General features: G+C 33.5%; 2 protein-coding genes across 3 annotated transcripts; both read left to right on the forward strand.

The window, feature by feature from the left end:
• Nucleotides 1-1,088: 1,088 nt before the first annotated feature.
• Nucleotides 1,089-5,492, forward strand: LOC142608083 (uncharacterized). Its single transcript, XM_075779792.1, has 6 exons — nt 1,089-1,536; nt 2,108-2,380; nt 4,172-4,329; nt 4,511-4,616; nt 4,743-4,868; nt 4,998-5,492. Exons 1-6 carry the CDS (start codon nt 1,345-1,347, stop codon nt 5,133-5,135), a joined length of 993 nt encoding a protein of 330 aa, XP_075635907.1. The 5' UTR covers nt 1,089-1,344; the 3' UTR covers nt 5,136-5,492.
• Nucleotides 5,493-6,639: 1,147 nt separating this feature from the next.
• LOC142621506 (28 kDa ribonucleoprotein, chloroplastic) lies at nt 6,640-9,479 on the forward strand. 2 transcript variants are annotated; one of them, XM_075794776.1, is made up of 5 exons: nt 6,668-7,141; nt 7,267-7,365; nt 8,600-8,887; nt 9,043-9,110; nt 9,147-9,479. In XM_075794776.1, the coding sequence occupies exons 1-5, from the start codon at nt 6,758-6,760 to the stop codon at nt 9,259-9,261; spliced, it is 954 nt and encodes a 317-aa protein (XP_075650891.1). In that variant the 5' UTR covers nt 6,668-6,757; the 3' UTR covers nt 9,262-9,479. The 2 variants fall into 2 exon arrangements, with proteins under 2 accessions (XP_075650890.1, XP_075650891.1); XM_075794775.1 differs by having other exon boundaries at nt 6,640-7,141; nt 9,043-9,479.
• Nucleotides 9,480-17,348: the final 7,869 nt, after the last annotated feature.

The following is a 17,348-nucleotide window of genomic DNA, read 5'->3' on the forward strand; positions in this document are numbered from 1 at the left end:
AAAACTTATCCTCACTTTTTTTTTTTTTTGAGAGTTTATCCTCACTTCAAGTGATGTTAAAAATTTTACAAATTTTACTATATTGATTTACAGACTAATGCATAAAATTTTAAAAATAACACAAAAATTGAATTACAAATCTTATTTATATATTTTAATATATAATTATTATTTTGCTTACATTCATTATCAAGTCAATTTTGCCGTCCAATTCAAGGACGGAGGCACACTTGGGCTTTGGGGGCAACGCCTTCCAACCAATTATTTTTTTCAAATTACTAGTATAAATATACGTACTATTTTAATAATTTATTTTATAAAATTATACTTTGCGCTTCTAAACAATATCGTTAATTCTTTTAAGAGTAATGCTACAAGCATAAGCTTTTCTACAATATTTTTACAAACTGTTGAGGTACAAATTATTATTAGTTCACATCTAGGCTCGTCACTTACATCACTTTTTCTTATCAATAATCACTCATTATATCAATAATTTGTAAAAAAATTTGTAATTCTAACATTTATACATCTAAAATCTAAAATGAAATGTACAAGTCCAAAACAATTAGTTCAATAACAAAAATTACCAATAATAAAACCAAAAATATTAAGCCCAATCAACTAATTTTACCTATCAAAGTCACACAAAAAAAAAAAAAAAAGAAAAAAAAAAAAAGAAAAAGAAAACACACACACACACTTAATGGCTAAAAAACAACAAAACCAAAGGACAGCAGCAAGTTGCAGGTCTTGGTTCCATCCTGGACCCAATTCTATCGTGCTCTTCCTCTTTAAAAAAAAAAAAAACTCTACTATATTCTCATGTACTCCTCTCTATCTAATCAGATTATAGCAATACCTCTCTACCAAAAAAAAAAAAAAAAAAGATCATAGCAATACCTTTTATAATTTTTTTTTTTTAATCCTAATCTCCAATGGTTTATTACGGGCCCCGTAATACGTTTTACGTTTCACCTTTTGAACTGAAGCGCCATCCATATTCATCATCATCATCAGCATCCACGTGGGGCCCACAGCTAAATTTTTGGTTTCATTTGAAATCGCGCCCTAACGGCTACCCAGCCACATTTGAAAACCCAACTGAGATATCACAAACTAACAAAGAAACCTTTCAGACAATCTAAAACTCCGTCGTTTAGATCTTTCAGACTTCACACCAAACCCAAACTCTTCTCTCTCTCTCTCTCTCTCTCTCTCTAGGGTTTGAAAACGCTCTCGTTTTTGCCACACAAAACCCTAAAATTTCAATTCCCAATTGTGAAATTCTAGGGTTTTGATCGGTCCCGAGATTGATTTTTATCCCCAAAAAAAAAAAAAAATATGGATCTTCCTCAAGAAATCGACGATTACATCAAAGATTCCATTGATCACTCGCTAGGGCTCCCTTTATCGACTAAGACTCTGGAATTGAAGCTTAGTGTCTCCCAAGAAGCACAGCGCCGACTTCGCAACCGATGCCTTTCCTTACAGTATAAGCTTCGAGAGAAAGACGAACTCATCGACCGCATTAGGGTTCGTACCTTTCAATTTTACCCATTTTGTGTTTGTATGCATGTTTCTTATTTCTTGATTCAAAGTTTTTTTTTTTTTTTTTTTTCCTTAATGCTTTTGGAAATGTGATTGGCTGAATTTTAATTCATATGTATGTATGTATGTTTATGTTTCTGTATGTGTGTGTTCTGTTTGTTGATTTTTAGGATTTCCGTAGTGTTCTTGATAATGTAATTGATTGAATTTTAATTCATACATACATACATGCATACATACATATATATATATATATATATATGCCCACATGGGTTAGCTCAATTTTAATTACCGGATACAAGGTTATGTATGAGGTGGGGTTGTGTATCTGGGGTTTACTCAACAAGGGTGGGTACACGAAGTGACCCTGCCTTGGAGTGGTTCTTTGTCATCAATTATATATATTTGATGTCTGTCTTTTATTTGATTTGAAAATGTAATTGGCTGAATTATAATTCATGTATGTATATATGTATGTTGTTATATTTATATGTATGTATGTTTTATTTGGTGAATTAACGATATTTTTATTTTTTGGTTGGGGGAAATGTTATAGGCTGAGGCGAGTATGAATGCGCAAGCTTTGAAAAAGTTTGTGGAGGAGAATCATAAATTGGCTTTGGAGTGTGCGAATCTTTTGAGCCAGTGTAATAAGTGGGAGAGGGAGTGCTCGCTTTATGATCGTGACCGGGAAGCCTTGATGGATTTTGGGAATGAGGCTGATGAGCGTGCCAAGGAGGCTGAGATTCGAGTCCATGAGTTGGAGGAGGAGGTCAGAAAGTTGTCAGAGGAATTGCAGTTCTACAAGTGTGAATGTGAGATGCGCACGGTAATTATTTTTTAATCTTCCTTGTTTTATTTTTACTTGATCTGTTTATGTGCTTATTTTTGTGTTAAATTTGATAAATTGAAAGAGAAAGGTACTTGGGTAATTGTTTAATTTTGTATGTAGTGGATTTGTGGGTTAATTTTTTTTATAGTGTGCATCAGGGAAGATGGGTTTATAAAGTGGAATTATTTTTCTTTTATTCATTGAATTGAGCCAGTTGGGAATTTGGAGTGATGCTTGTCAATTTTGTGATGTCTGCAGTAAGAATATTTTGGGTGACTTAAATTCTGTCAAGTTGAACATTTAGATACTATAGTTTCTGTGTGTATTTCTATGATTTGTATATGATATATGCATTCAAAATAGGTTGCTTTATATGCAATGGTTTTGTGTGTGTGTGTGTGTGTGTGTGTTGTCTTTTCCTTAAGACTGTTATTGATAGGAAGGTCCTTTATTTCTCACATAAATAAATAAAATTGTTTGTTGTTCTGATGTTTCTGCATGCAAGAGTTTCACTCTTGAGAAGCTTGGTGTTCTTTCCACAGTTTAAAGTTTAAACCGAATTAAACTGAACCCATTTTTTGTTCAGTTGTATTCTTTACATTGAAATATCAACTTTGTTATCTGAATCTCCAAAATAATGATTTCAATTTTTTTTTATAAAAATAAAAAATTTTCTACTCACTCTCTCTCACTGTTTATCTTGGGCAATCCCTTTCAGGCACTTCAAAGAACCGAAATATTTGGAAATGAATGTGTTGACAAACACAGTAAAAATATAAATTAACAATAAATCCTATTCAAACTCAATAGAATATAGCGGTTTTCGATGAAGCCATCATGTCTTTCAAGTGAAAATTATTTAGCAGCTGGTCATACCCATAATATGATGCAGTAGTCATGAATTAGTAGTAGTCTTTTCAATATGATGTGCTTTCAGTAATGAAAAGATGTACAGAACAGATAAAGATGTAGATAGCAGGGCGCAAATCTGTTCTCAAATTGAATCAATATTTTTTATTTGATAAAAGTAGGGAAGCATTTATGTGTGAAGCTGGTTGGAGGAAATTTGGATGAAAAAGAGTGTGGTGTATTATATTGTGTCCTAGCATATTTAATTGTCCATGCAATTTTTGTTTGAGGTTCAGTGCTGCTGCATGTATCCTGTTGACTATAAGAAGGTTCCCTTAATACATTGTTTTTATTTAAACTTATTTTATGGTGAATTTTACATTTTTTTCATGAATTTTAAGGTTTTCAATGTAATTTTCATCTAAAAATGCTTGCAAGGTGAATTTGATGAGTTATTTGTGGTATGTGGGAATTGCAGTTTCAAAATATCTTCATGTATGAAATTTACTAATCCAGCAGTCATGCTGCATTCATGGTGTTTATAAAGCTAAATGATAAAAACATTTCTTTTTCAAATCTACATAATCCCTTATGGTGTAATAACGTCTGAACAGTTCTTTGACAACTGAGTTTTGGTTTTGCCAAACCCAGTAACAGTGTCTGCACATGCACAACAGAGGAACAATTCATAGTTACAGTTTACAATGACAAGTTTCTTAATGTACTGTGTAAAGGAGACTAATATTGGTGTTATATTTTTATGATAAAAGAACTTGACTTTAGTCAAATCAATTTGCTAGTAAGTTGTCTTTGTCTCTTTGATATTTCTCATCTTCTGTTTTGATAATGAATTTGTAATAGGTAGAGCAATTTAGAGAGCTTGATTCTATCTTAAATAGAATTAGGGCTGACAAACCTAAATTTTCTGTTAACCTGAAGGTTGATTCTTCTGCTGAGGACACAATTATAGAGAACAGTTTGCTTGAGTCAGTGTTAACAACATTGATCAGTAAAGATGATGTTTCATCTGCACGTGCATTCTTGGAGGCCAATAGCAGTCATGAATCATGTCAAAGATTGCTTAAAATGTGGAATTGGTGAGTAATTTTTTCTTTTACTTCGACATAATTCCTCCTTGGCTGATTTATTTAGTGGTGACTTTGTGTTTGTACAAATACAATATGCCTTTAGGTAATTTTACCATCATAATTTGTTGCCCATATTTGAGTTGCCACTTTGTTACTTAAAAACATTTTTTTTTTGTTGATATTGTGGTAGCTTGAGGCCATCAACTCAGAAGATTCTATCACTGGCTGCTGAAGCGAAGACACTTGAGAATGATAAGGAACATTTAAGGATCAACCTTGCTAGAGCAGAAGAGGAGGTGAGGAGAGTAGTAAAACCCATTTGCCAGATGAGCCCCCACCCCCCACTTCTCTCTCTCTCATTTGCATGCATTGGATTGTATGTTCTTCAAATATTCATCTAAATTATTAATGATAAAATGTAGGTCAAATTGCTATTTGAAGAAAACAATGTATTGGATGAGGAGAATAAGAGGTTGCTTAGGAAATATCAGAAAGAAAGAAGCCATCATGGTTCTAGTGGGAAACACACTGGCACTGCTTCTGCGAAGGTGAGAAAGAGAAGAATAACTTGCACAATTTTTTTTTACTTAAAAAAGAAAAGGCTTGTGTGGTGTTTTGAATCACTTCTGGTACTGTTTCTGGTCTCTGCTTTAATGTTCTATATGACTTCCTTGCAGTCAAACAAGCGAAAATCAAGCCCCAAGATAAGCAGCCCAGTTGAGAAGAAGCTTGATTTTAATGATGTGGATTTAGCAAGACATCCCCTTTCACCCTTGCGAAATAACTCCCCTGACTCTAAAATGCATAAATTCTAACAAAATTTCATGAGTAGTTGATGTTTTCTTCTTCCCCCTTTGTAAACAGGATGGTGTTTAAAATTTTTACCATTTGGAACTAATTTTTCTTGTTATTCTCTGCCGCTAAGAATTCAAGGAAAGGAAGGGCTTTCTTCTTAGTCGGATTGTCTAGACTCTAGACAACACCAATCTAACGAAATTTAAGAGTTCTTTGTAATATGTTGCTGAGAAGGATTGGAAATCTTGTCAATGTATTTCCAAGATAATACTACAGGGAAATTGTTTGCTTCCTATTAGCTTCTAATGGAGAATTTTAGGACATGATGTATCTTTCTTCCCCATGAATTCTTTTTGTTGGAAAATGATCTTGCGGTGTCATGTAATCTGTATTCTTGTTGCATTCTCCATGTGCTGCACATATTCATATGTGATTCTCTCCCAACCCCCCCCCCCCCCCCCCCTCTTCCCGGTTTTGAGTTCAAATATGCATTCTACCTTTTATTTCAAATTTAAAAATCTCACGTGCTAGGTCTCACTTATTAAATGAGATTTTAGACTCATAAATAATGGTTAAGTGATTCAATTCATTATTTCCTAATAATTAAGGCCATGTTTAGTACACTTACTTGAACACATGTTTTCAGTTTTTAAACAACATTACACATAATTCCACACACATTTTTATCCACACGTACTTTCACACACGTTTTCACCTACATGTTTTCAGTTTTTAAGTACTAGTACCAAACACCCCTTAAACTTTTTAACTTAAGTTTTAGCGACAAGGGGTAGTTTTATCACTTGCAAATGGGCACACTTTTAATTTTATGGTTTGGGAAAGTGATTCACAAGCACTAGTTACAGGAGTTGCATACACTTAAAGAATTGTGGTTACGTTTTATGGACAAACATTGCCTAGAATTTTAATCAATGTACCATGCCATGCAATATGGGGTAACTCCTGCAACAGTTGCATTGTGCCCCGGTCACATAATGTGGGCCTTATAGATTTTGGAGTTCCATTCTCTAAAAAGGATGCTCTATACAACCATTAATTAGAGATATTATAGAAGTAAGGGAAAACTTGACTTTCACCTTGCCAAAAAATCCATATTTTGTGAGAGGAGATGCTATGTGAACCATAGAGATAATTCTTGAAAGAGTACAAACACACCTTTTTATTTTACATTTATTTTACCTAAGTTTTTCATTTTAGTCATTTATATTTGAATCAAATTTTCATTTTGCACTTATAGAAACGAAGATTTTAAAACTTTTAAGATCAAATAGAAAACTGAATCAAACATGAAACATGAAAGACCAAAATAAAAATTTTGAAACATTAACGGTCATTATAAACATAGAATCAAACATGAAAACCCAAAATAAAAAATTTGAAATGTAAAAACTAAAAAGAAAACAATTCCAAATTTTAATACAAAAAAAAAAAAAAAAAAAAAGAAGAATGAGCTAAACGACTACGTTCCGGCCCAATTAAACGTGCCAATTTGCGAGTCTCATAAGCAGATAGACTCAGCTCCAAGTAGTCCCCACTTCTTATCCAATATCCAAATTCCGAAAGAGAGACACTCTCCTCTCAAAATCTCAAAACTCTCTCTGCTTTGTACAAACAAACGTTAATGGCAGTTCTTCTACACTTTCTACACTCTCCATCTCTAACTCGCAACTTCCCCACTGAACAACAGCAACAACAACTCACACGCACGCCTTTGTCCAATCTTAGTACCCACAACTACAAACACAATCTCTCTCACTCCGTTTCCATTAAAACCAAAAGACTTAGTAATAGCAACTTCGTTTTGCGCTTCTCTTCTTCCACCACCCAAGAACAAGCTCAAGCTCCTTCTTCTTCACCCAATGTTTCAACCGAAACCCAAGTATTGGAACCAGAAACTGAGGAGTTTTCACGAGACAGACTGATTGCCCAGAACGTACCTTGGTCTTGTACCGCTGAAGATGTTCGTTCTCTCTTTGAGAAACACGGGACGGTCCTAGACGTTGAGGTTTTTATTATTATTATTTGTTTTGAGCAATTTTATTTTGTGGGTTTTGTTTTTTGTTGGTTTTTCTGATATGGGTTTGTGGTTTTTTTTTTTTTTTTTTTTTTTTTGGTGCGGTGGTGGTTAAGCTCTCTATGCATAACAAGGTCAAAAACAGAGGTTTGGCCTTTGTCACAATGGGTTCGCCTGAGGAGGCCCTCACGGCTCTCAATAATCTCGACTCGTATGTAAGCATTTTGGGTTTTTTTTTTTTTTATGCCTGTAATTTTGCAATAGTGTTGTGTTGCTGAGATGAAAAGAATATAGGGAAAAGAAAGCAATTGGTATCTTGAGTTTCATATTTTACATCATTTGGCTACCTGAAAAAACTTAGCAGACTTCCTTGATAAGTGTATATGACTATTTGGCTCATTTGTGGCTGTGTTTTATGTGTTTAGCTTATTTTGATTAGTATCGAATTAAGAATGTTAACATGAATAGGTGGAAATACTAAGAAATATAGGATTTGCGGAAATTCCTTTAAAAATAGAGGTGACCCCTATTTGATGAAATGGTGTGAGAGAGTCACTTGACATTGTTTTGTCATGTTTAGAGGAGAGCAATGCACCAGTAAGATAGACTTATCAAAAAAAAGATGGGGGATAAAAGGGGTAGAGGAAGACCAAAAATAACATTAATAGTAGTAAAAAATGACATTTCAATTAAGGAAGTAACAGAGAGTATGACTTCAAATAGAATGTGAGAAGAAAATACATATGGTCAACCATGAATAGTCTGTTGAAAAATCCATAACCAACCCCAAAATCTTAAGACTAAGGCTTGGTGGTTGTCGTTGTTGGCTACCTGAGAAAACTCAGCAGGTTTCCTCAAGTTAAGTGTATATGACAAATTGGCACATTCAGTCATTTGTGGAGTAAATAATGATCTGCAATTATTGTATGGATTCAAAGAAATTAGTTTGGAGTCTGTAGGATGATTTATATTGGTCTATATTATGATAAATTGAGTCATTTGTTGATAAATTCTAGAAAGTTGAAGTTTATCTTTATCTAATTGAAAGCTCATGGATAAATTTAGATGGAGACAATGAATATAGAGTCATGGTTTCCCAAATTACAAAATTTTAGCTAGTCTAACTTGGAGCTATAGGGCTCCCTTGAAGCAAACCTCAGTCTTCTTATTTCTCTTAACCAAATTAGAGAAAAGTAATTAAAGAATATTTCAGAAAATTAATCCGCTACTAGCAAACCGTTCCACTACTCGATCCGTTACATTAGTTAGTATCACTGTGTGTGTTTGTTTTGTTGTTAGGTTCATTTCTGCTGGTTTTTCCACTATTTGGCAAAGATTTTTTTATATTTTTTTCCTTCCATTATATCTGTAGCACATAAGGGACAAGATTTTTCTCTTTAACTTGCCATCTTGTGGAGTTGCTGGTTTATTTTCTATTTTGCTTTCTAGGAGTTCGAGGGCCGCACTTTAAAGATCAATTATGCCAGGGCACGAAAGAAGAAACCTTCCCCTCCCCCTGTGCAACCAAAGCCATTAACATTCAATTTGTTTGTAGCAAATTTGCCATTCGAAGCAAGGTCTAAAGATCTCAGAGAATTCTTTGGTTCAGAGAGCAATAGTCTTGTTTCTGCACAAGTTATATTTCATGAGAATCCGAGAAAGTCCTCTGGGTATGGATTTGTGGCCTTCAAATACAAGAAAGATGCTGATGAAGCTCTTTCTTCTTTCCAAGGGAAGGTAATTTGGTCTTGATAATTGTGCTGAATCATTATGATTTGTGATGATGACTGTGGGCATGTTTATAATGCTTGGTTGCATTCTCTGCTTTAATTTTCTAAGACTATTCCTAGTGAATATGATTGTATTTGATTTGAGAAGTTTCTGTACTGCAGATATTTATGGGAAGACCAATTCGAATAGCACGTAGTCGACAATTTGTTAAACTACGAGCAGAAGAGAATGCAGAGTCTGGAGATACATCAACTACAGAAGAGAGTGCAGAGTCTGGAGATACATCAACTACAGAAGAGAGTGCAGAGTCTGGAGATACATCAACTGAGTTGAACTCTAGTGTGGAGCAAGCAGATACTGCTGATGAGAATGGAAAGTGAATTTTTCAGGGACTGTGAATTCACTTCATTTTCTTCATTTTTGTGATTCAGTAGGCAAAGCTTCTTAAATTCAATGCTGCAGATAAGAAACAAATACTGATGTGGTATGCCATCAAAAACTTGGGGACTATTACTTGGATTTGTATTCTAGTCAAGCTCTATCTTGGATCCTATCCACTATTTAACAAGAGCTCATCACCTTAATACCTTGATTCAAATTCACTTGTGTCTTTTATTGTGCTTGCGGTGCCTTCAAGTTGAATTGAAGCTCTCCTCCGTTTTTGAATATTGATTTTTATGCTTCAGCAGGCCATTTTAGAAGGATCCTCTCTCATCTTTTCCACAACTGTTCTACTTATAGCTTTTACAAATTATTCTACAGTTATTGCATTAGTAAGGAAGAGTGATTTGATTCAAGTTGAGGAAACAAAAAGATTTAGAGGAAGACCTAAATAAAATTAGTAAAAGTAGCAAAAAGGATATGTTGATTAAGAAGGTAATAGAGATTTTGATTTTGGATATGATGGAATGGTAGAAAGGAATACATGTGAACACAATTGTTTTATTGCGGATTTATTGCAGAGCCATAGTTTTGGGACTAGGGCTTTGTTGCTGTAATTCTTGTATATGTCCAATGTATGTTGTTTGTGCCCATTTTGTGCCTTTTTTTTATATATATTAAATTACTTATCATAAATACATATATTCATAATTTTGAATTCTGGAAGATCCATATTGAAGAGGTCAACATTCCTTAACTAAAAGATGCTAGGTAGCATGCTATGGTGGTAAATTTAAAGACCTCGTTCAAGTTTCCTTTGGACTGGAATACCATCTTCACTCATCTTCCCTCGTGTAATAATGACATGAACATGTGTTGACAGTTTAGCTTGTTGAATATACTGGTGTGACATTCAGATGGTTTAGCCTGGCAATATTTGGCTCTTCTGCTTGTCTCTCCTTTTTTTTCCTTCCTATAAAGTAATTCATCTTCAGGGTATATGATCTGTGTAGCTCATAGTGGGTAAGAGAGGCAAGGTGAACAAAAGTTTTTGAAATCCGATAGATTCATTCAACTGTTAAGTGTTATGCCTAAACCTCAAGAAAATTGTGTGTGTAGGAGGGGGGAGGTTGGCAGCTGAACTTTTTCAAACAGATATCTCTGTTTGATTATTAGAGTATATAATATCTCTCTCCCTCTCCCTTGCTTGCGGGGATGTGTGTGCACACATGCTTGGATTTCATGCTAACTTCAGTGCAGTTCTCATATGGCGATGCAGAAAGCAGGGATGACAAAGGCTAGATAGTATTAGGGCCATTCATTTCCTGGATGTTCTTATACACATTTTGGATCTGTATTTTATTTTATATTGATACTTCTTCCATGTTCTTTGATGTTGGCTTACCTATGCTTATTTGTTGTAGATCATTGCTGGTTTCATGTGTACATTTCTCTATCTTGATAGTTGATTCTGTGCGCTCAATTATTTGTTTTTTGTTTTTGTTTTTCCTGCTGAATTTGTGTGTCCTCAATGTTGCTTATGAAATTTGTTTGATAACAAAGTTGACCACAGTTACATTGAAACTTCTTTGAATCTGATCAGAGAGAGAGAAAGAGAGAGACCTTTTAATCTATAGATCCTTCTGATGCAGCTGGTAGAAACTATCCTCTGATGGCATAATGTTACTCAAAGCAGAAGCAATTTAAAGCTCAGATGTCCACTCCATATTTTTATACGTTGGATAACCTAAAATTTTCCAATAGTTTCTCTTCTGTAGTCAAACACCTGGCCAAAAATTTATCATTTATCAAATCTCCTCTTCTAAATTTTTTTTGCCAAGCCTTGAAAATATTATGTCAGAATCCATCATGATGTTTGTTGTGGCTATGGTAATGCGGTTGTTGGGAGGGAAACAAAAAAATCTGTTCTATCCTACGCCAAATTATATTTACAAATTAAGCTATCAGTTCTCTCTTGTTTCCTTTCCCCCTTTTTTCCCTCAGTTTTGAGATAACATAAGCTACTTCTAATGTGATGTTTGAGTTGTTCAACTACCAAAGAATCATTGATCACAACTATTAGGCATTGGCTGCATTAGTCTTTTTTAACCCGCTTTTTACTTTTATGCTATTGAATTATTTTAACCTATCCACAGCAAATGTCATTTTCCTCTTCTTTTTGGAGTTTGAGATCAGCTATGTGAAAAATAATCCTTCAAATGCAAGGGTGGAGTCATACAAATAAAATTCTAGCTTCTAAATCCAGCCTTTGCTATTAATAATGTCATACACACTGGGTATTAATTACCCATTTGCAAACAACTCGTATCAGCTTCTGTTTTGAAGATATGTTGGCCACATATCGCTTGCACACTGGGGGCAGTATGTAGATGCCTGTGTTCCATGGGAGCATAGCTAGAAGTGTTTGAGTAGTAGCTGTAAAAAGAGAGAATATTCATACCATTATCAATCTTTTAAGTATAAAGAGTTTTATCAATAAGTGACATTAAAAAATCTTGGTGTATAAAAAATTATTAATTAATTTTTTAAGTATAATCTGCTATTGTATAACTGCATAATGAACTTGTCAGAACTATGAACCCTATCCCTTCATTCGAGTGTTATAGTTGTTTGATTTTTCTGGATGTTCCTAATTGCTTAAGCATTTTTTTCTCTATTTCATTTCATCTTTCATGACAAAAGTTGTATGTCTATTCAAGAAACATAGGTAGCACATTGATTAATACATGATATTGTCCCACTGCCTTTTAAAACTAAGAGGCGCAGCAATAGTATATAGGCAACTATGTGCTGTACTGCTAAAACCTGAGAATAGAATGATAAAATGAGATTTCCATAGCTGATTCTAGATAGCTGGGACTGGGAGAATGCTTTGTTTGGGTTGTCTTCTTAGTTTAAGTGATTGTTGAATTTATTCTATTTTATCAGTTTCAAAAAATGTTATGCATGCAGAAAATGAAATCACTACACTACCATTATGACATTGTGCACTAAATCTTTTGACCTGTATCTTTTGGAAAAATTTTCAATACTTCTAGAGCAAAGCTTCCTCCTATTAACATGAATGGAGGATTCCATTGTGAATTTAATTTGTAGGATCAACTGTAACATGAGAGAAGGAAACATTATTCCTAGAATACAGAATAATAAAAAATTAATAAAAGATAAGAAAACTAGAAGAGAAGATCTTGTTGATGTTGAAATTCTACCAAAGGATTAGGTATAGCTTTGAAGAGTGAAGACATCATATTCATGCATACCATATTCTTTTGTATTTCTTTTCTGGTCAAAATATTTGTAGTAAGTACAGGTTCATGCTATTCACATGTTTAGTTAGTTTACTTGTTCTGTCAGGCTGTTGCCTAATTTGGAGTACGCGTTTTGCAATTTTTCTTAGGGTGAGTTTGGTTTAGTTTTTTGAAACTAAACTTTTTGAAAAAGTAGGGTTTTTAAAAAGTGCGGTATAAAACTAAGCATTTTGAAAAAACTGAATGTTTGGTAAATGCTGTTAAAAAATGCATTTTGAAAAAGCTGAGTGTTTGGCTAGCACTTATAAAAGTAGTGGCTTGAGTGGTAAATTATCAAAAAGAACAATGTATATATAAGGGAGTTTATTTTATTTTTAAATCAACTATTTCAAAATACTTACTCAAAAAAAAAAAGCTACTTAATAATAATAATAATAATAAATTATTGTCATAGTTATTTGCTATTACTATTACTATTATTGGTATTATTTTAATAACGACAATTTTTTTTAGCATCAATTATTTGTTATTCTAAAAATTTTGAACCAAGTATGTTATTTGTCTTACTTTAATAATGTTATCTATTTTTAATAATATCAATATCACTATTTTAGTAATGTTTTTGTCTTATTGAATATGGTGTTATCTGTTCTGGCATGGTCTGAGGGGTTTCAAAGGATAAAGTTGGGTTTTTAATAAAACAAGTGGGCAATTTGGTAATTAAACCAACAATTTCTGAAAGTTGAAGTGGTTTTTTTGCAAAAACTAGCCGAAGGTCCTTTGGCTTTTTAGGGGTAATGCACTTTTTGAAAAGTAACGTTATTGCTAATTAAAGTAGCTTTTTAATACCCACCAAACACCTAGCATTTTGAACTTTGAAGCAAAAAGTATTTTTTGCCATCTGAAAGTACAAACAAACGGGTACTAAGCCATATCTATAGTTTTCATCTATGATATAGATAAGTAAAAGGGTGACTTGCATATGAGGACAAACCCATTTATAATGTTTGGTCCCTTGTCATTCTCCAATTTCTTTTATTTTTTATCTTTCACCTCTTTATTGGTCTCTTTTATAAGTTACAAACTGTTTAAATCCCTGAAAAACAAAGAGAGATTTATGCAGATCACCAAATCCAAATATGAATGCAAATCCTATTTGATTCGAAAAAATCCAACTTGATAGTACATCCTCCCCGTAAAGCCCTATTATCCCTGCTAGAATATATTAAAGACACTATCATAGAATAGGTAAATAATGATTTTCTATATATTCCTCCATGTGTAGACTATGGTTTTGTAATATATAATGCATTGTGTTTATTGTAATACACAATTCAAATAAGAAAGATACAGTTAAAGACTTTTCTATTGTCAAACGTTGGCTATCATGTCAAACCAAACCATGCTAATTCTGTGTCACACTCTCTCTCTATCATTTTATGTTACTCTCATCATTAATTTGTTGTATAATTTATATCTTCAACAACCTCCAGGTCCCTTTTTCCATTGAAAGATTATTAAAAGGTGCAGTGGATACAATTCAAGTTGCCACATAACCCTATATATATTGACGTGTTAGGTGCGTAAGCTTTTGCTCACTTTTTTTTTTTTATTAATCTACAAACAGACATTGACCCACTGACAAAACAATAATACGTATGTGTAGTCTACGAGTGAATTGTATGATTGTCTCGACCACATCAGAACCAGCTGAGATCTGTGAGATATTCACAAGCTTGATGGCCAATGTCTAAGTAGTCTAGTAATTATATTTTGGCTAAATTAAAAAATTGAATTACGCTGTTAGCTTTCAATTTTGTTCAATACAAAACTGCGTTGCCTTAAACTTCATTGCAGGAATAAGACACGATCGAAGATAACTCACTTGAAGAAGAAGGTATGCTGCATCATTTAAGGGATGGCAAGAAAATTTCTCAACTGGGACTATTATGTTCCTCTCATTTCTCTCAGTTAGAACTGCCTCATTAAAAATTGTATAATATTTTTATTTTGACTTATCCCATTCCTAGCCCGGGACGGGATGAAGTCGAGACACCCATCATCGAGCCTTTGACCTATCCCTGTCCCACCCTATTGCCATCTTTATTTTGGTGTTTTTTTTGTGTATTTTATATTTTTCCCCCTTCCTTGGGGGAATCCTATGAAGGGAAGTAGTTGGTGCGGGTAAAATGGACTAACCCAGCAGAGTAGTTGGCCAGAGTATGATGGAGCCCAAGGGTCCAACCAAAATCTAAAAGTTGTCGAACCCATAACATACCCACCTTTTCAATTAGACTTAAGAGATGTTTTTGACATTTTGTATGCTTTGCTTTCGTTGGTTTTTGGCTTTGGAATGTGGTGGGACCCACTTATTAGTCCGGGTTGAGTAATTATGCAACGGCTTTATCACTTTCAGAACATGTTGTACTTAAGACTTTTCAACACTGGTTAGGTGTGTGGGTTATATCAGAATTGAGACATCCCACCCTTCAATCTATATATTCCTTCAGCAAAAAAAAAAAAAATCTATATATTCCACTAATAAATAATAAAATTGGTTTGTGCTAATTTTTTTTTTTTTTTGGGTTCATTGCCTTCGTTTTCCTTTTGGTTTCAAATTAAAGGAATTAATCGAATCTCAATTCTCATGTTACCAGTTTATGACACATTGTACGTGCGTTTTATGGGCTGATTGATTCTAACATGTTGCAAATTTTGAATGCCTTGAATATCTTTGATCTCTTTTTAATATTTTTAGCTTTTTTAGTTGGAAAATTATTGTATGATTGTGTATGATAATTTGATGATGGAAGTATGGAAGAAAGAGTACACACATGTTGCGTGAATGCCTTGAATATGTTTGATCTCTTTTTAATATTTTTAGTTGGAACGTTGTGGTATGATTGTGTATGATAATTTAATGATAAGCGAAAATACAAACAAAAAAAAAAAAAGTACGCACAAAAGTTTATATGGTTTGATTTAACGATCTATATTATATTAAACACTTATATTACAATGAACCTAATGAAAGATTTATATGCTATCCGCAACACACCAATTTTTATATTTATCTTTTAAAAACAATATGCTTAACACCCTGGCCGTGACCCTGACCCTGATATTGAAAGAATGCCTCTCCAGAGACATTGTCCATCAAGCAGTGGCCCTTGAGGATTTAGCTATTTCCTCAAAAGTCCCTTTAGGGCTGCCACTTATTTTTTATTTGGTCTGAGCCGAAAGTGTAGAGGCCTTTTACAAAATTAGTCACGAAAAGGAGAAATTATAAAATATATAAATCAAACACTTATTTCATTTTTTTTTTTTAACATACAATAAGATTTAAACTTATTATGTTTCACTTTAAGATGATTACCTTTTACCATCTGGGGTTTCATTTTTATGCTGGTGATATTTGATCTCAAAGTCTCGCATCCGACAAACTTAACAAACTAAAGCCCAATATTTTTCTACCTATTTTGAAGTTACAACATGGAAGAAAAATTACCACAGTTTAGAGAGATGAATTTTATGCTTTCTACTACTTTGTTACCGACATCCACCAAATCCCATTGAAAGGACTTAGAGATGAAATATCATTATTAGGGAAGGGAGGTAAAACTCTTTGGCAGTGACCCATCTTAATTGTTTCTAGACCCACTATAATTATTGTTGTTTAATTTAAGTGCCTCGCCAACTTTTATCGGCTGCTTTTGGCATTCCACCAAATTTAATTTCTAATTGTTCTCAACTTAAACCAAAGTAGTTCAACTTATATTTGCTTTGAGATCCATGAGATCTTTCACAGTTTCGCGTCATGATGTCATTAATGACTATTTTATTTTCTAGGTCAATTTATACTAATGAGAAAATTCGGTGTGTCATGGAAATAGGGTGTATCGCCTCTGACATGTGAATCTACTATAACTTAATATCATCTCTAATGTGGTGAATCAAAATTTATAGCAAGTAATTCTACTATAAAAAATTTACAAAATTAGGAAGTAATAAATTGACAAATGTGTCTGATTGCCATATAAATAATATGATGAATTAATTTCTTAATATCTTTTTATCTTGTATTTAAAAGCTAACCTATCTTCTTTGGCAACTTGGCATAAAACACTAGAGACAGTCCCCTTATGGCTGTTGATAGCTTAAAATAAACTATTTTTCATGTTGATTAGTTGAAGTCAGAGATTTTATCATCACAATTGTCAGAGGCCTCTTGATCTAGTAGCTTCTTAGACACTTTCCAAAGAGGTGAGCTTGACTGCCCTAATTATAAAAACAGAGAGAGATATCATTCAATTAGGATCTTACTTTTTTTTTTTGCCAAAAAAGAATTATAGTTCCCATTTACATGTATACAATGTCTCCACCTAACAACCCTGGCTGGTCATGGAAGGCTCTATTTTATCAAAGAAGTCGATGCCCTTATGCTTTCACAGCTCACATTTTCATTAACTTATTCACTACATTGAGTAGATTCCAAGCACATATTATAATCTTATCTATTTCATGGGCTTAATAATGTCAATCTCATTATGATGTTTAAGAATCTCTTCCACCCAATTGTGAGGCGTCTATCATCAACTCTCTACAGTTTTACGACCATAACAGCAACATCGAAAGCAACAAATTTTAATTATAAATATTAATGGGCAAGAATGCCAAGAAAGAAGATAAGCAATTGCTTAATTTCTCCTTTCATGAACCAAAAGGTTGCTCATAAAAAGCATACATATGTTTTGGTTATGGAAAAAGTAAAAAAGACAACCAACTTTTTGGGCAAGATGAAACTTTTAGCCTTGATA

The sequence above is a fragment of the Castanea sativa genome, chromosome 1 (genome assembly GCF_040712315.1).
Source record: "Castanea sativa cultivar Marrone di Chiusa Pesio chromosome 1, ASM4071231v1".
Lineage (NCBI taxonomy): Eukaryota > Viridiplantae > Streptophyta > Magnoliopsida > Fagales > Fagaceae > Castanea > Castanea sativa.